The sequence below is a fragment of the Eubalaena glacialis genome, chromosome 5 (genome assembly GCF_028564815.1).
Source record: "Eubalaena glacialis isolate mEubGla1 chromosome 5, mEubGla1.1.hap2.+ XY, whole genome shotgun sequence".
Lineage (NCBI taxonomy): Eukaryota > Metazoa > Chordata > Mammalia > Artiodactyla > Balaenidae > Eubalaena > Eubalaena glacialis.
The window spans coordinates 94,605,582-94,625,761 of record NC_083720.1 but is presented as its reverse complement, the minus strand read 5'-3'; the positions used below and the strand labels follow the sequence as shown (position 1 = coordinate 94,625,761).

General features: G+C 38.6%; 1 protein-coding gene across 1 annotated transcript in view; it reads right to left on the bottom strand.

Annotated features, from left to right (window-relative positions):
* ART3 (ADP-ribosyltransferase 3 (inactive)) overlaps positions 1-20,180 on the bottom strand; it is a 35,334-nt gene that overhangs the window by 2,591 nt on the left and 12,563 nt on the right. The window contains exons 3-8 of the mRNA XM_061191498.1: positions 7,037-7,069; positions 6,151-6,187; positions 5,134-5,162; positions 3,190-3,222; positions 2,551-2,583; positions 1,890-1,922 (exon numbers count right to left, since the gene is read on the bottom strand). Of these exons, the coding sequence (XP_061047481.1) occupies positions 1,890-1,922; positions 2,551-2,583; positions 3,190-3,222; positions 5,134-5,162; positions 6,151-6,187; positions 7,037-7,069 (198 nt within the window). The remainder of the gene's footprint in view (positions 1-1,889; positions 1,923-2,550; positions 2,584-3,189; positions 3,223-5,133; positions 5,163-6,150; positions 6,188-7,036; positions 7,070-20,180) is intronic.

The window sequence follows — 20,180 nt, the reverse complement described above, 5'->3', positions numbered from 1 at the left end:
ATATGAGATCCTGTGTAAATGTTTTGACACCACTTTTTAAAAAGCCTGCAGTACACACAGCTTTCTAGGAGAGGGCACAATACAAAACAGTCCCAGCAAAACTGAGTGGCCTATTTGTTGGAGGACATGGAGAGTGTAGTAAGGAGCGCAGGATGGATGGTCCCACACTGTACGGTTCTCACACACACCTCTTTGATGATGCTACTCCTGTGACTACAGATCCTCTCACGGCAGCCTGCGCACCCTGGGAAGCCTCCTGTCCCATTCTGGAATAGACAGGCGCAGCGGGAAGCCAACTGTCCCAGTTTCACGTCAACTGCCTTTTTCTCTGCCTGACCCGGGGAGCCATTATAGCAGTCTGCTGCACGCACTGAAAGGAGTTCTCAACATTTCCCCCTCTGGCTTGCAGCCTGGGGTGTCAGAAGCTGTACAGCTCAAGTGTCCCCTCCCCAGCCCCCTTAAGATGGAGCTACCTGAATGATTATGGTAAAGGACTCAGAACCCCATGGTGCCCCCACCCCCAGTAAAGAATTTACTACCAGGTTTTTCACCCGGTTGTAACATTTTTATTCCTAAATGAAAAAAAGATTTTCAGATAATAATAAAGGCGTCTACCATTTACTACTATTTTAAGGCACCATTCGTTTTGCCAGTACTTTTATCTCATTAGGACTTTAATCAGTCTTGCAAGACAGAAATTTTCTTCATTTTACAGATGTGGGAGCAGAGGTGCAGAAAAGTGAAATAAAGTTACCTCTACACAAAGTTACCCGGAGGAAAATGGCAGAGGAGAGACTTCATGAAGCTGGGTCTGTCTGTCCACACAGACCGTGTCCATCCTCCACATGCTGCTCAGCAGCTGCCTTTCAGGCAACCGGGGCGCCTAGTAAGGTGCCAGCGAGAGTACTATGCAAACTCAGCTCCAGCGAGCTGAAGAGATGTAGACACACAAAGTGTGTCATCAGTGTCATTAGAGGTTCACTTCAAAATCGCGGCCAAATAAGTCCAACAGTTCAAATCTGGGTGAATATAAAAGTATTGCTGGAACCTCTCTCTCTGGGTCTGTCAGTGCTTTAGATCATGAACTGGGAATGGCTGTTTCTGTACACAGCACACAACATCCGAAGGCAGCAATGCTAGGCAAAGCTCAGTACTGTGCGGATGGATGTCATTTAGCAGATGCCAACAATCTAATTTCCTTAACAGATGATCATTCCATAATAACAAGACCTAACACAAATTATTTTCAAAACACTACATGAACTCGGAAGCAGGATTGAACCATTAGATAGGGGTTTGCGCCCTGAGATTTTGTGTTTTTATAGTCCTTACAGATATCCCTGCAAGGTAACATGACATGTGTTAGCCACCTTTGAAAGATGACAATTCTGAGGCATAGAGAAGTGTTATTACTGTCCATAGCTCTCTGGTAAAATATTAGATAATGTCCATCTTTTTTTTTTTAACTTCTCCTTGTCTCAGGAAAAAAATTAAGTTTGAGGGCCTTTTCATTTTTTTCCTCCCCTGTAAGCGTGAGTTCTGAGGCCCTTTTGACTTGACAGGAGTCACACTGTTCAGTTTCTCTGGCCACAGAAACTCAAGGCCCCGCGCTCAGCAACAGCCTCATTCTTTTCAAATACCTGCTTTCATGGTTATATCTTGAAGGTAGGTTAAATGTGTCATGATAAATATACTGGAAAAACACTAGAGGAACCACAAGTTTTAAGAAACAGGTGCTTGGCCATAAGGTAAGAGACCTGGGTCCTTCACTCACTCACGTGATCTTGCTGTGCAAAGTACTTAGCCTCCCTTGCGTATCTAATGGTGACAATTGTATCTATACTCCCCAAATTGGCAGCTTCCTCTCCAGCATGCCTAACACTGCTTACCAGGTAGTGAAAAAGGTTCTGGAGTTTTCATTCCTAAATGAGAAAGAAATTTTCAGTGACTTGCAGTTTGTTCCTGTGAGTACACTTTCCAAACTCCTTCTTGTCTCATGAACTCAAGAGATACAAGCACCAAAGGTCCCACTGCACTGTAGTTTCTGGCTTTTTACTTGAAAGTTCTGGCTACATGAACCCTCACGGTGCAAATCCATGCCAAATTCAGAGGAGCCTTCTGCCATGGCGCCTCATTAAGCCTGCCTCTATGCCAGGAGAGTACTATGCTTAGTTACCTGGAGATCCTAGATGCTGAGATGTTATTAGCCAAAGCTAACAGTTCGCTTTTGCATGAAGTTGAAGTTTCCATTGAGTACCTTTAGCTATAGAATCTAAGGCTGGACTACATGCATCCAGGTCCCAGCAGCCTTGCCTTCAGCCATGCCCCCAGCAGAACTAATTTTCCTGCTCCAGGAAGGCATGAACACTAGGGAGGAAAGGTACTTTTCTACTCTCTTCCCCAGCTAAATCTTTGTAGAATGACTGGCAGGCAGCTGTAAGGGAAATATTAATGAATAATAATCTCATGACTCTTCATATTCTCTTTAATACGCAGGGGGATCCTTCTCTTCTCATACTTTGGCTAAGAAAGTAAATAAAGCTGTCCTACCAGGTATTTGGGTGGCTTCTTGGCTCTTCATACCTGAAGACAGAAATGAATATTGGTTAGTGTTAATCAACTATCTTGCAACGTTAATGCTCCCTTTGGTCTATACCTCCCCCATCTTCAACCCCCCCCCAAAAAGGAAAAAGAAAACAGTAACAACAAAAACACCTTTCAATTACTGTTCATTCCCTAACTGGACAAAGCCCAAACTCCTTATGGTGGACTTCAAGAACTTCATTATCTGGCTAACCTTATCTTCATAAGGCAGTCAGTCCTAGTACATCAGTTTTTAAATGAAATAGTACTGGGTCCAAGACTCTGCTTGGTTTAGCTCTATTGTCATTATAGTTATTAGCTCTATGATTGGGCAGGCTTAATCCCTCTGACCTTCATTTCCTTATTTACTCAGAAGAAATACCTTGTAGGTTTGTAGTAAGTGGTGATTAAAGGTGATACATTATAAAACTGCTTAGTACATTACTGCATGGAACATAATAAGCTCTCAATAACTAGAGTCCCTCTGTTTTGACTTAACTTATTCCTCAAACTCTCCATGTCCAGTAATGTCCTTAGTTCTAGGAGTCCTCATGCCTCCTTCTAACCTTGTAGCTAGTCTCTGAGAGTAAGTAAAAGATCACTTACCAGGTAAGACTGTGGACTCCTGGCTTTTCATTCCTGAAGATGAGAATAGGAAATATTTAGTGATAAACGCAGTAAGCTTGAAATTTTAACCGTATATCTATATAGCTATTTACAGTGGAAAACTCTAAAAGCTTTGAGAGATGACCGACTCTCAAAGCTTTTAGAGTTCTGGGTAAAAGGGAAAGAGATTTAACCCACTGGTGCCTGACTTACTGTGAGAACTATGGCCAGTGATCCAGGCACTCTCCTAGATTAAGCAAAATATCTCTTGTTGATTTTTTTTTAGACTCTGACCTACATTTGTCATGATTTATTTTTAAAAATGAAACTTCTTGATTATATAAGTAATATAATTATAGATACTTTGGAAAAATATAGGAAATTATTAAAAATTACTCATAATCCCAGATATCAGAGCTATTCAGTCTTAATATTTTGGTATATTTCCTGTCTCTTTGCTATATATATATATATTATATATATATATATATAATATATATATATATACATGCTCATACACATTTTTTACTACTTTTCTCAGTTTTATTGAGATATAATTGACATAAAACACTGTATAAGTTTATGGTATACAGCATAATGACTTGAGTTACATATATTGTGACAGGATTACCACAATAAGTTTATTGCATCTCATACAGATACCAAAAAAAAAAAAATGAAAAAATGTTTTTTTTTTCCTTGTGATGAGAACTCTTAGGATCTATTCTCTTAACAGCTTTCAAATATACCATACAGCTGTTAACTATAGTCATGTTGTACATTACATCCCCTGTACTTATTTATCTTATAACTGGAAGTTTGTACCTTTAGACATTTTAAAATAAATTTGATATTATACTCCATATGCTGTTTTCATCCTATCTTTTAAAAAATTTTTATTGGAGTATAGTTGATTTACAATGTGTTAGTTTCAGGTGTACAGCAAAGTAAATCTGTTATATATATACATATATCCACTCTTTTTTAGATTTTTTTCCCATATAGGCCATTACAGAGTTTTGAGTAGAGTTTGTTTTTATCCTATTTTTATTGTCACTGTATTATAAGTATTTTCTCATATCTTTATTTTTCAAAAACATGGTTTTTAAATTGGTTAGTGTTTCATAATATGAATATAATTTATTTAACAATACCCAACTGTTGGATACTAAGGTTATTTATAAATTTTGGCTACCATAACACTGCATAAACATTTCTGTACATATTTTGTACACAAATTTTTATGTTTATTTCCTTAGGACAAATATTTAAAAGTGTTATAGCTAGGTTAAAAGGTATGGACATTTTTAAGGCTAGTGATACATACTATTGAAATTGTCCTCCAGAAAAGTTCCAACTTATAATCTCACCAGTAATTTATGAGAGTGTTTCTGTCCCAGCACCCTTGAAGAATATCATTTTTAAGAAAGACAAAAAAAATTGGGAATGAGTCATACTTTGGAATATACTAAATAATCAAATGGATATAGCTAATAGCATTTGTTACTCAGATTGCTAGAAACAGGAATATATATACGTATATAAAATCATTTTAGTTTAGAAAAAAATGCCATTTGTTATGCTCCTGATGAACACCCTATGTTACAGAGTTTGTGGAATAGTCACACCTTCCTCTATCCATGTAACAGCTAGCCTAAAGCAGAAAATAGTAAGTTCTCTAGAACTAGTTTCTTATGTCATGTCTCTAACTGCTCCGCTGGGATGACTTATGGTTGTTAGATAGGAGACAGACAGAGCTGCTGTGTCGTCCTTATAAAGAAGGATATCTGGAACTCAGGAGCGTCTCTTATATACCAAAGTAGTAAGCTAATGTGGGTTCTGACTTCTTCCCACTTTTCCTTACCATGCCATGCCCACCTGCTCCCATCCCTAAGGAAGCTGTCTTACAAATGTAAGTCCCTAGAGTTTATGAAAATGTCTTACCAGGGTCTTCAAGTTTCTGGTTTTTCTCACTTAAGTTACAAAAAGAAACTTACCAGTTTTAATGATAGAACAAAGTAATTGGGAGTTACCACAGTTAGAGCAGAACTATTTACAGGTAATTATGGCCATAAAGATCCACTTGATATATCCAGTAAACTAATGCTACTAAATTTAAGTGTCGGCCACAGTCTAAATGCACCTTGGCTAATTGGGCTGGAACATTCCTCTGGACACTCCTACTAAGAGAAACTGTTATATACAGTAAGTCTCCTACCGATCTCCACAAGCTAGAAAAATGTCTGTCTTGAAGAGTTAGCTGAAGTCCCTGTGAAGTGATCAGTAAAACTTGTGGCTGCCCTGCCAATAAGAAGTGTTACTAAGCATGAAATGCTTCACACAAGGACAGGAAATATCTTCCAAACGTCAGGTAAACTGCATACTTAAGGAAAGGCCAGATACTTTTCTCTCTTCAATAAAGAAAAACTTATTATAGCTACATGGGTCAAATACATAACAAGGAACTTAAATGCAAAGAAGTGATTTGGGCCATATCACCATAAGTGGAAACTTAGGGGCTGGAGAAAGCGTCTAATCACCCAGATGTTTTAGTCAAATGATACCAAACATCACCTTACTTGAAAAAGGCAAATGACTAACTTTCTACTTTCATCTGGATGTTTGGTGTCACACAGGCTAATCTCAATGACTGAAAACAGAGCTATACATAAGAGGCCTCAGACCTGTCCAGAGTGCCTAGCTCTTCAGGTCCGCCCAGCCTTATTCCCCAGAATGTTTCCATATTGATCAGATCTCCAGAGAGCCAACTCTCTCATTTGCAAGGAGGTAAATTTCCCCAGAATGGATTCTTTTTTTCCGCCTCATATCTGCCAGGTTACTCCTTCATATGTGCAAAGTACTCTTTTTCTTCAGCTAAGAATTGAATTTGCTGAACAGGAAAGAGCTATTAAACATCCGTGTAGCTAATAAACATCCACTATTTTTAAAAACAGAGCATACTTACCAGAGTTGTAGACACGGAAGGGTTGAAAATATTCTGAAATACAAACATGTTTTCATTACATAGTACTATACTTAGATGTGAATGTCAGGTTCGGCCAAGATACATGCAAAATATGGCAATATGAGAAATATAAAATTTCAGTCTCAAAAATAAATGGATATAGATTCATTTTAATTACTTCAAGACGAATTCAAAGAAAAACTAGCCAGGAAGACAGCTAGAAATGGACCCTTATTTTCAAACTATTTAAATAAATCTTCAAAAGGATCCACCCAAAGCATGCATCAGTCCAAGGCATTTCCTGTCAACTTTGGTTCAGATCTGTTGAGCCTAATTTGATAATGTTGTTCCTGAATACTCTTAGAATTCCTGTTTACATTCCCAAATCTTCTCCATGGTCCTCTAAGACAGACTATTTTTGTTATATTCTATTTTTCCCTGAGGAAGAGGAAACAGACCACATTACCGTTCTGTCCCCCAAGTCTTTCCCCTGATGAAGGAATCCTTCATCAGTCTCCCAAATATTACTTCCCAAGATGTCAAAACAAAGGAATACAAGTCTAACTCTGTGCATAGGAGTCATGTAGGGGTATTCAGGAGTCAAAATCCTGGAATGATAGGCTAGGGTCAGAGTGGCATGGTCCCTGCATGCCCAAGGCAAATGCAATGCTTGAGAGAACAGCCACAGGCAAGGCTGGGATAGGCTTAGGGGGGGCTCCTGCACCCTCCCCCTGAAAAGGTAGTAGCAGTAGTGCAACTCAGCCTTGAGAAGACAATGGCTGACAGTATGACAGTACAGTGGGGTGGCTCTGACCTATTCCTGTGAGAAATAACACTGATAAAATTCCCATTACAGAGATAATACTCTAGAGCATATCTTACCCATGTTCTCAACACAATTTGCAGTTTTTAGTCCTGAAACATAAAGATAAAGTTTTATTAGTTAGACACAATCTACCTTAGTAAAGATTTCAAATTGGTCTGTGCCTACTGGTACTCTAATCTGTCAGCTCCTAGTCTATCAGACTCATAATTTAGTGGGAAGCAAATTACGTTTTTGTATTCATAGTACAGTCACCAAAGAGCAGCAGCTCTAGATAAAACATCTAACTTTTCTGGAATTCAGTTCCCTTATGTGTATCTTTTATTGGGAGATTGCTTCAAATGACCTCCAGAGTCCCATCCAAAGCTAACTATTTATTTATGTATTTATTTTTAATAGATCTTTATTGGAGTATAATTGCTTCACAATACTGTGTTAGTTTCTGCTGTATAACGAAGTGAATAAGCTATATCTATACACATATCTCCATATCCCCTCCCTCTTGAACCTCCCTCCCATCCTCCCTATCCCACCCCTCTAGGTCATCACAGAGCACCGAGCTGATCTCCCTATGCTATGCTGCTGCTTCCCACTAGCTATCTATTTTACATTCAGTAGTGTATATATGTCGATGGTACTCTCACTTCACCCTGGCTTCCCCCTCTCACCCCGTGTCCTCAAGTCCATTCTCTATGTCTACATCTTTATTCCTGCCCTGCAACTAGGTTCACCAGTACCAATTTTTTTTTGGATTCCATACATATGTGTTAGCATACGATATTTGTTTTTCTCTTTCTGACTACTTCACTCTGTATGACAGACTCTAGGTCCATCCATCTCACTACAAATAACTCAATTTCGTTCCTTTTTATGACTGAGTAACATTCCACTGTATATATGTGCCACATCTTCTTTATCCATTCATCTGTCGATGGACATTTTGGTTGGTTCCATGCCCTGGCTATTGTAAATAGTGCTGCAATGAACATTGTGGTACATGTCTTTTTGAATTACAGTTTTCTCAGGGTATATGCCCAGTAGTGGGATTGCGGGGTCACATGGTAGTTCTATTTTTAGTTTTTTAAGGCACCTCCATACTGTTTTCTAGTAGTTTTCTGGTGGCATCTTTAGGATTTTCTATGTATAGTATCATGTCATCCGCAGTGACAGTTTACTACTTCTTTTCCAATTTGTATTCTTTTACTTCTTTTTCTTCTCTGATTGCCGTGCCTAGGACTTCCAAAACTATGTTGAATAAGAGTGGCGAGAGTGGACGTCCTTGTCTTGTTCCTGATCTTAGTGAAAATGCTTTCAATTTTTCACCATTGAGTATGATGCTTGCTGTGGATTTGTCATATATGGCCTTTTTTATGTTGAGGTAGGTTCCCTCTATGCTCATTTTCTGGAGGGTTTTTATCATAAATCGGTGTTGAATGTTGTCAAAAGCATTTTCTGCATCTATTGAGATGATCATATGGTTTTTATTCCTTAATTTGTTAAGGTGGTGTATCACATTGATTTATTTGCGTATATTGAAGAATCCTTGCATCCCTGGGATAAATCCCACTTGATCATGGTGTATGATCCTTTTAATATGTTGTTGGATTCTGTTTGCTAGTATTTTGCTCAGGATTTTTGCATCTATGTTCATCAGTGATATTGGTCTATAATTTTCTTTTTTTGTGATATCTTTTTCTGGTTTTGGTATCAGGGTGATGGTGACTTCGCAGAATGAATTTGGGAGTGTTTCTCCCTCTGCAATTTTTTGGAAGAGTTTGAGAAGGATGGGTGTTAGCTCTTCTCTAAATGTTTGATAGAATTCACCTGTGAAGCCATCTGGTCCTGGACTTTTGTTTGTTGGAAGAGTTTTAATTACCGTTTCAATTTCATTACTTGTGATTGGTCTGTTTATATTTTCTAATTCTTCCTGGTTCAGTCTTGGAAAATTGTATCTTTCCAAGAATTTGTCCATTTCTTCGTGGCTGTCCATTTTATTGGCATATAGTTGTTTGTAGTAGTCTCATAATCCTTTGTATTTCTGCAGTGTCAGTTGTGATTTCTCCTTTTTCATTTCTAATTTTATTGATTTGCATCCTCTTTTTTTCTTGATGAGGCTGGCTAAGGGTTTATCAATTTTATTTATCTTCTCAAAGATTTTAGATTTTAGTTTTATTGATCTTTGCTATTGTTTTCTTCATTTCTATTTCATTTATTTCTGCTCTGATCTTTATGATTTCTTTCCTTCTACTGACTTTGGGTTTTCTTTGTTCTTCTTTCTCTAGATGTTTTAAGTGTAGGGTTAGATTGTTTATTTGAGATTTTTCTTGTTTCTTGAGGTGAGACTGAATTGCTATAAACTTCCTTCTTAGAACTGCTTTTGCTGAGTCCCATAGGTTTTGGGTCATAGTATTTTTGTTGTCATTTGAGTCTATGTATTTTTTTATTTCTTCTTTGACTTCTTCACTGATCTCTTGGTTGTTTAGTCTCCATGTATTTGTGTTTTTTACAGTTTTTTTCCTGTAATTGATTTCCAATCTCATAGCGTTGTGGTCAGAAAAGATGCTTGATACAATTTCAATTTTCTTAAATTTACGGAGGCTTGATTTGTGATCCAAGATGTTATCTATCCTGGAGAATGTTTTGTGAGCATTTGAGAAGAAAGTGTATTCTGCCACTTTCAGCTGGAACATTCTATAGATATTAATTAAATCTATCTGGTCTATTGTGTCATTTAAAGCTTGTGTTTCCTTATTTATTTTCTGTTTGGATGATCTGTCCATTGGTGTAAGTAGCGTGTTAAAGTCCCCTACTATTATTGTGTTACTGTTGATTTCTCCTTTCATGGTTGTTAGCATTTGCCTCATGTATTGAGGTGCTCCTATGTTGGGTGACTAAACATTTACAATTGTTATATCTTCTTCTTGGATTGATCCTTTTTTTTGGATTGATCCTTTGATTGTTATGTAGTGCCCCTCCTTATCTCTTGTAACAGTCTTTATTTTAAAGTCTATTTTATCTGATACGAGTACTGCTACTCCAGCTTACTTTTGATTTCCATTTGCATGGAATATCTTTTCCCATCCCAACACTTTCAGCCTCTATGTGTCCCTAGGTCTGAAGTGGGTCTCTTGCAGACAGCATATATATGGGTCTTGTTTTTGTATCCATTCAGCCAGTCTGTGTCTTTTGGTTGGGGCATTTAATCCATTTACATTCAAGGTTATTATCAATATGTATGTTCCTATTACCATTTTCTTAATTGTTCTGGGTTTGGTTTTGTGGCTCTTTTTCTTCTCTTGTGTTTCCCACCTAGAGAAGTTTCTTTGGTGGTGCTGAATTCTCTTAGCTTTTGCTTGTCTGAGAAGCTTTTGATTTCTCCTTCGAATCTGAATGAGATCCTTGCTGGGTAGAGTAATCTTGGTTGTAGGTTTTTCTCTTTCATCACTTTAAGTATATCCTGCCACTCCCTCTGGCCTGTAGAGTTTCTGCTGAAAAATCAGCTGATAACCTTATGGGGATTCCTTTGTATGTTACTTTTTGTTTTTCCCTTGCTGCCTTTTATATTTTTTCTTTGAATTTAATTTTTGCTAGTTTGATTAATATGTGTCTTGGTGTGCTTCTCCTAGGGTTCATCCTGTATGGGACTCTCTGTGCTTCCTGGACTTGGATGACTATTTCCTTTCCCATGTTAGGGAAGTTTTCAACTATAATCTCTTCAAATATTTTCTCAGACCCTTTCTTTTTCTCTTCTTCTTCTGGGACCTCTATAATTCGAATGTTGGTGTGTTTAGTGTTATCCCAGAAGTCTCTGAGATTGTCTTCAATTCTTTTCATTTTTTTTTTCTTTATTCTGCTCTTTGGCAGTTATTTCCACCATTTTGTCTTCCAGCTCACTTATTCATTCTTCTGCCTCAGTTATTCTGTTATTGATTCCTTCTAGTGTAATTTTCATTTCAGTTACTGTGTTGTTCATCTCTGTTTGTTTGTTCTTTAGTTCTTCTAGATCTTTGTTAAACATTTCTTGTATTTTCTCAATCTGTGCCTCCATTCTATTTCTGAGATTCTGGATCATCTTTACTATCATTACTCTGAATTCTTTTTCAGGTAGATTGCCTATTTCCTCATCATTTATTTGGTCTTGTAGGTTTTTACCTTGCTCCTTCATCTGTGACTTTTTTTTGCCATCTCTTTTTTTTTTTTTTTTTTAATGAGTGGGATTGTGTTCCTGTCTTACTGGTTGTATGGCCTGAGGCTTCCAACACTGGAGTTTGTAGGCTGTTGCGTAGAGCTGGGTCTTGGTGCTGAGATGAGGACCTCCGTAAGACCTCACTCCAATGAATATTCTCTGAGGTGTCTGAGGTTCTCTGTTAGTCCAGTGGTTAGGACTCAGGGCTCCCACCGCAGGAGCTGTCGCCCAACCCCCAGCTCGTGAACCAAGATCCCGCAAGCCACGTGGGGTGGCAAAAAAAAAAAAAAGAGAACAATAGCAAAGTAAAAAATAAAATTAGACTAGGAAACTAACAGATATGTTAGAAAGAATATAAAAATAAAAATATAGATGAAACAACAACCAGAAGGTACAACAGTACCACAACAGTAAAAGAGGGGAGGAGGGAAACGAAGAAAAAAGAAAAAAAAAGGGGGGGAAACGCCTTGGCTCTGGAGGGTGGGGCCTAAGCAAGGGCAAGGTTTGGGCATTGGGCGGGGCCAGTGCTCAGGACCCACAGGGCTGGAAAAGGCCCTGGGGGCTGTAGGAGGTGGGGCTTAGGCTCAACGGAACAGAAGGGGCCCAGGCATGCCCCCCACCCCTGGTCTCAGAGGGTGGGGGACCTCACCTGGGAGCCCAGCAGGCTTCCCGGGCTCGAGTGAGAGGGACAAACGCTTTCCTCTCCTCTCCCGCTCCTCTGGTCCTGAAGGGCCCCTCCCACCTGCCTCTCCTGATCTCCCCTGCCTCCTTCCTATGCCCCCAGGACCAATGTGGCCAGGGTTGGGGGGGGCCTTGGAGGGCAGGGGACCGGCCTGGGAGCTCAGCAGGCTCCCCGGGCCTGAGTGGGTGGGCAATTGCCCTCTGCTCCTCTCCCAATCCTCCTGGAGGGCCCCTCCGCCTGCCTCTCCTGATCTCCCTGGCCTTAGGGGCGCCAATCTGGCCTCCACTTCGCCTCCCCCCTCAGTCCCCCCACGTCCTACCAGTTCGCTTGGGGGTTCCTCCCATCTCCTTGGCCGTCAGTGTCCCCCATCAGCGGCCAGCAGGTGCCCTAGTTGTGGGGAGACCTAACTCGGTATCTTCCCACACTGCCATCTTGACTCTGCCCCCCCAAGCTAACACTTTATGATTATATGATTAGTCTGAAAATTTTAGGAGAAAATTTATCTGTCTGTTTAACTAATTCTCTCTTCAGATACTAAATGTCCTCAACAGTTAACCTAACCCTTTACTATGGCTTGCTAGCAATCAGGGTGGAGAGAGACTGGTGCTGACAGCTTCCACCTTGCTGCACTTCCCTGCCTGAAAGGCCTGCCGGGTGGGGCTGCTAGTATGTGCAGTGGCTAGGCACTGAAACTCAGGGAGGCGGACCCTGGGAGAGGACTCTGTCTAGCTGTGCAGAAACAGCCCGGAGGGCCTGGGGTGTGATCTGGGCCAAACCAGAGCTCATTGTCAGCGTGCATGGCAGGGCTTGGCTCCAGTAGTGGACTCTGCTGGTGTGCACAGTAGGTGACAGGCAGCATCAGAGAATCACACGTGAGGAGTACTCAGATGTTCCTTTCCCGGCAGAAGGGCTCCAGTTCTGCCCACCTCACACAGCAGCTTGGAGCCGGATTTGGGGCAGAGAGGTCCTGGGAGAGCCCTACCATAGAGGCAGCCCCAGTCCCAGGTGGCAATGCAATCACCTCGATTCCTGCAGTCACAACACCCCAGCCCCCAGCACCAGCCTAGCACTAGGCAAGAAAGGGATGGGACCTTGGACTGCTCTGGGCAGAACCACGGGTGCCTAAGTGGGCAGTGGACAGGTTCACTGTGACCATATGGGCCTCACTTGATTTAGTGCTCACATCCTTGGGGACAGAGCACACACTTAAGGGCAATGGAGCCTTATCAAACCAACACTCAGGGCTTCTACTGGGGAGCAGATCCCACCTCCCTACAGGGCTGTGACATGGGGCAGACAGGTCCTGGGAGAGCCGTACCATAGAGGCAGCCCCAGTCCCAGGTGGCAACGCAATCACCTCGATTCCTGCAGTCACAACACCCCAGCCCCCAGCACCAGCCTAGCACTAGGCAAGAAAGGGATGCGACTCCATGGAGCAAAGAGGAGGCCCCATCCAAATCCGGTGCACGCTCTGGTTACCACAACACCAATCACATGCCCTATCAAGGGGATAACACTCTGAGGAAAGATGTGGCTAGCATCCATACCAAAAGCAGCCATTGCACCAAAATTATTGGACTCATACAGTCTACTCAGGAATGCTCCCACATAAAAACCAGCCCTTCAAGACCACAGTAGATAACTGTTTCTCCTAAATTTATAGAGACATAAATTTAAGTAAAATTTAAAAAGCACAGGAACTGCTCCCAGTTAAAAGAACAAGAGAGGGGCTTCCCTGGTGGCGCAACGGTTAAGAATCCGCCTGCCAACGCAGGGGACACAGGCTTGAGCCCTGGTCCAGGAAGATCCCACATGCGGCGGAGCAACTAAGTCCATGCACCACAACTACTGAGCCTGCGCTCTAGAGCCCACGAACCACAATTACTGAGCCAGTGCACCACTACTACTGAAGCCCACGCACCTAGAGCCCATGCTCAGCAACAAAAGAAGCCACCACAATGAGAAGCCTGCACACTGCAACGAAGAGTAGGTCCCGCTTACTGCAACTAGAGAAAGTCTGCATGCAGCAATGAAGACCCAATGCAGCCAAAAATAAATAAATAAAATAAATAAATTTTTTAAAGTTATAAAAAAAATTTTTTTAAATAAATTAAAAAACGAGAGAAATCCTCTGAAAGAACAAACAATGAAACAGACCTCTCCACTCTACTTGACCCTGAGTTCAAAAAGGAGGTAATAAAAATGCTAAAGGAATTAAGAACGATTATTGATAGAAATGCAGAATCACTGTAACGAGGAGCTAGAAACTATAAAGAGGAGCCAATCAAAAACAACTCAATTACCAAGATAAAAACCAATGTAGAAGCAATGAATAGCAGACTAAATAATGTAGAAGAATGAATAAGTGATCTGGAAGATAGAATAATGGAAATCACCCAATCAGAACAAAAGACAGAAAGACAAATGAAAAACAAAAAATGAAAGCAATATACGAGGTCTATGGGATGATATAAAATGTGCCAACCTTAAGGTCCCACAAGCTGCATGGCAAGGCCAAAAAAAAAAAATGTATTTGAAGAAATTATGGCTGAAACCTTCCCAAACCTAAAGAAGGAAACAGATATCTAGGTACAGGAAGCACAGAGGGTCCCAAATAAGATGAACCTAAACAGACCAACACCAAGACATATTATAATTAAAATGGAAAAAGTTCAAGATAAAGAGAGGAATCTAAAGGCAGCAAAAGAGAAACAAAGAGTCAGTTACAAAGGAACCCCCATAAAGCTCTTAGCTAATTTCTCTGCAGAAACACTGTCAAATAAAGTCATGAAAGGGAAAAATCTGCAACCTAGGATACTCTACCCAGCAAGATTATCCTTTAGGCTAGAAGAAGAGATAAAGGATGTCTCAGACAAGCAAAAACTAAAAGAATACAGCAATACTAAACCTAACCTAAAAGAAATATTGAAAGGTCTTCTCTAAATAGAAAAGAATCAAGAATCTATAGGAAAGGGAAAATCACAATAGGAATGGCAAATGTATACAAGGATTGAAGATCACTTAAATGAGCCAGTACACGGATTAAAAAACAATCAGAAAATTTTTGTAAAAGTGTTTATAACTACAATTAACAGCAAAAACATAAACATTAAGATGTAAAACAGGACATCAAAATCATGAAATATGGGGGAGGGGATTAAAATTCTAGATCTTTTAGAATGTGTTTGAACTTATATGACTACCAGTCTAAAGCAAGTAGATATAGTTATGGGTTAACATACTTGAAAACAAGGGTAACCACAAGTCAAAACCATACGATAGAGTCACCAAAAACAAAAAGAAAGCAATTCAAGCATAATACAAAAGAAAACCATCAAACCACAAAAAGAAAAACAAAAAGAAGAAAAAATGAACAAGGAAGAACTACAAAATCACCTGGAAAACAAGGTTTAAAATGGCAATAAATATATACTTGTCAATAATTACTTTAAATGTCAATGGACTAAATGCTCCAATCAAAAGACACAGAACGGCAGATTAAAAAAAAAAAAAAAAAAGGACCTACAATATGCTGCTTACAAGAGACTCACTTTAGGGCAAAAGACATACATAGATTGAAAGTGAGGGGATGGAAAAAGGTATTTCATGCAAATGAAAGCAACAAGAAAGCGCGGGTAGCAATATCCATATCAGACAATACAGACTAAAACAAAGTCCATAAGGAAAAACAAAGAAGGACACTATATAATGATAAAGGAATCAATACAAGAGGAGGATATTACACTCATTAACATATTCACCCAGTATAGAAGCACCTAGATATATAAAACAAATACGAACAGACATAAAAGGAGAAACTGACAGGAATACAGTAATAGTAAGAGACTTTAACACTCTACTGACATCAATAGACAGATATTCCAGATGAAATCAATAAGGCAACAAAGATTCTAAATGACACAATAGACCAGTTGGATTTAATTGATATCTACAGGACATTACATCCAAAAAAACCAGAATACACATTCTTTTCAAGGGTGCATGGACCATTCTCTAGAATAGACGACATACTAGGACACAAAACAAGCCTCAACAATTTTAAGAGGATAGAAATTATTTCAAGCATCTTTTCTGACCACCACAGTATGAAACTAGAAATCAACCACGAAAAGAAAAAAAAGGTAGAAACCGATCACATGGAGACTAAACAACATGCTACTAAAAAAAACAATGGGTTGATGATGAATTCAAAGAGGAAATCAGAGAACACCTTGAAACAAATGACAATGAAAATACAGCCTTACAAAATCTATGGGATATAGCAAAAGCAGTTCTAAGAGAGAAGGTCATAGCAATATAGGCCTTCCTTAAGAAACAAGTCTCAAATAAACAAACTGTCACCTAAAAGAATTAGAAAAAGACCAAACAAAACCCAAAGTCAGCAGAAGGAAGGAAATAATAAAGATCAGAGAGGAACTAAATAAAAATAGAGATAAAAAACAATAGAAAAGATCAATAAAACCAAGAGCTGGTTTTTTTAAAAGATAAACAAAATCGACAAACCTCTAGCCAGGCTCACCAAGAAGAAAAGAAAGAGGACCCAAATAAACAAAATAAGAAATGAAAGAGGAGAAATAACAACCAATAGTGCAGAAATACAAAAAATCATAAGAGAATACTATGAACAGTTATATGCCAACAAATTGGACAACCTAGAAGAAATGGAAAAGTTTCTAGAAACATATAGCCTGCCAAAATTGAGTCAAAAAGAAACAGATAATTTGAACAAACCAATCATTAGAAGTGAAATAAAATCCATAATTTAAAAATTCCCTGCAAACAAAAGTCTAGGAATGGACGGCTTCACTGGGGAATTCTACCAAACATATAAAGAAGAACTTATACCTATCCTTCTCAAACTATTCCAAGAGACTGAAGAGAAGGGAACGCTCCCAAATTCTTATGAAGCCACCATCACCCTGATAGCAAAACCAGACAAAAACACTACAAAAAATGAAAATTACAGGCCAATATCTTTGATGAATATAGATCAAAAATCCTCAACAAAATATTAGCAAACCTAATCTAACAACACCTAAAAAGGGTCATGCAGAATGTTTAAGTTGGATTCATTCCAGGGTCACAAGGATGGTTCAAATAAGTAAATCAATCAATGTGATACACCACATCAACAAAAGAAAAGACAAAACCACATGACCATCTCAATAGATGCAGAAAAAGCATTTGATAAAATTCAACATCTATTCAAGATAAAAACTCTCACCAAAGTGGGTATAGAGGGAACATAACTCAACACAATAAAAGCCATTTACAACAAACCCACAGCCAACATCATACTCAACAGAAAAAGCTGAAAGCCTTCCTGCTAAATTCAGGAATAAGACAAGGATGTCCACTCTCACCACTTCTATTCAACACAGTATTAGAAATCCTAGCACAGCAATCAGACAAGAAAAACAAAAGGTATCCAGATTTGAAGGGAAGAGGTAAAACTGTCACTATTTGCAGATAACATGATACTCTATATAGAGAACCCTAAAGACTCCACACAAAAACTATTAGAACTAATAAATGAACTCAGCAAGGTAGCAGGATATAAGATTGATATACAGAAATCTGTTGTATTTCTTTACACTAACAATGAAATATCAGAAAGTAAAAAAAAAAAAAAAAAAAAAATCCCATATAAAATCATGTCAAAAAAAAAAAAAACTAGGAAAAAAACTTTTAAGCAAGGAGGTGAAAGACCTATACGTTGAAAACTATAAAACACTGATAAAGAGACTGAATATGATTCAAAGAAATGGAAAGGTATCCCATGCTCTTGGATTAGAAAAATTAATGTTATTAACATGGCCATACTACCCAAAGCAATCTACAGATTTAATGTAATCCCTATCAAAATATCCATTCCATTTTCACAATACTAGAACTAATAATCCTAAAATTTATATGGAACCATGGAAGACCCAGAATTGCCAAAGCAATCCTGAGGAAAAAGAACAAAGCTGGAGGCATAACCCTCCCAAGACTTCAGACAATACTACAAAGCTACAGTAATCAAAATAGCGTGGAATTGGCACAAAAACAAATAGATCAATGGAACAGAATAGAGAGTCCAGAAATAAACCAACACACCTATAGTCAATTAATCTACAACAGAGGAGGCAAGAACATACAATGGAGAAAAGACAGTCTCTTCAACAAGTGGTGTTGGGAAAGCTGGACAGCTACATAAAAATCAATGAAATTAGAACACTCTCCCATAGCATATACCAAAATAAACTCAAATGGTTTAAAGACCTAAATATAGGACATAATTCCATAAAATTCCTAGAAGAGAACACAGGCAAACATTCTCTGACATAAATTGTAGCAGTATTTTCTTAGATCAGTCTCCCAAGGCAAAAAAGAAAAAAATTAAAGCAAAAATAAGCAAATGGGACCTAAACAAACATAAAAGCTTTTGCACAGCAAAGGAAACAATCAACAACAAAAAAAGACAACCTACGGAATGCAACTGACAGAAGTTAATATCCAAAATATACAAACAGCTCATACAACTCAACAGCAAAAAACCAAACAATTCAAATAAAAAATAGAAAGAAAACTTGAATAGATATTTTTCTAAAGAAGACATACAGATGGCCAACAGGCACATGAAAAGATGCTCAACATCATAATTATTAGAGACAAGTAAATCAAAACTACAATGAGGTATCACCTCACACCTATCAGAATGTCTATCATCAAAAAGTCTGCAAACAATAAATGCTGGAGAGAGTGTAGAGAAAAGGAAACCCTCCTACACTGTTGGTGGGAATGTAAATTGGTGCAGCCACTATGGAAAACAGTATGGAGGTTCCTTAAGAAACTAAAAATAGAGCTACCATATGATCCAGCAATCCCACTCCTGAGCATATATCCAGAAAAGATGAAAACCCTAATTCAAAAAGATACATGCACCTCAAAGTTCACAGCAGCACTACTTAGAATAGCCAAGACATGGAAACAACCTAAGTACTCATCAATAGATGATTGGCTTAAGAAGATGTGGTATATATATCTATATACCACATATATGTATTATATTATATACATAATATTCCATTGTGTATGTATATGTATAAACACAATGGAATATTACTCAGCCATAAAAAAGAATGAAATATTGTCATTTGCGGCAACATGAATGGACCTAGAGAACGTCATACTAAGTGAAGTAAGTCAAACAGAGAAATACAAATATTATATAATATCTCTTATATGTAGAAACTAAAAAATAATACAAATGAATCTATATACAAAACAAACAGATTCACAGACACAGAAAACAAACTTATGGTTACCAAAGGGGAAAGGGAGGAGGGGGTAGGGATAAATTAGGAATATGAGATTAACAGATACAAACTACTATATATAAAATAGATAAGCAATAAGGATTTACTGTGTAACATGAGGAACTATATTCATAATGTCCTGTATAACCTATAATGGAAAATAATCTGAAAAAATATATATATAACTGAACCACTTTGCTGTACACCTGAACCTAACACAATATTGTAAATCAACTATACTTCAATAAAAAAAAAGTAGGAGGGTTAAAAATGGGTAAGAGATTGATCCAGAAATAAACGGGAGAAGACACAAATATATATAGGGATTGAAAAAGGGAATATAACCACGGATTCAGCAGGTGTAAAAAGACATGAGATTACTGTGACTAGCATTATGTCAATAAATTTGAAATATAAGACAAATGGACAATTCCCAGAAAAATGTAACTTATCAAAAATAACTCAAGAATAAACAGAAAACTCACATGGTATTATAACTATTAAGCAGTTTAAACTTTTTCCACAACGGAAAATACCAGGATAGTTTGTTTTTTACAGAGTACTAAAGAGAAAGGAGCTGCACAGAGAACCCCAGAGATCTTCAAAGGGTTTCCAGTACTCACCAAAGTACTGATCAGTTTATACTTGTCTAAGGAAACTACCCAAGGCCAGGGAAAGAACTCAAAGGATGAAGAATAGTGACTATTCCTACCAGCCACACTGGAAAACCTTATAAGTTGTTATTTTAGTGGGGAGCTCTACAGTAAGAAGCCTTGGAAGCAGTTCAGACAACAGTAAATAAAGCCCTCCCAGGAGTTCCTATCTCCTTCAGATCTCAAGAAATTACAGATGTCTGTGACCAAACTCATAGCTCATTGGAATTTCTGGCAACAAGACTACAGCAGTATTTGTTGGCCACTGCACTTTTGGACACAAGGACTCCTCCCTTTGTAGGCCCTGCTACTGCTAGCCTGTTACTGGGCCTAATGAGACAGACTGTCTCACTAAAAGAA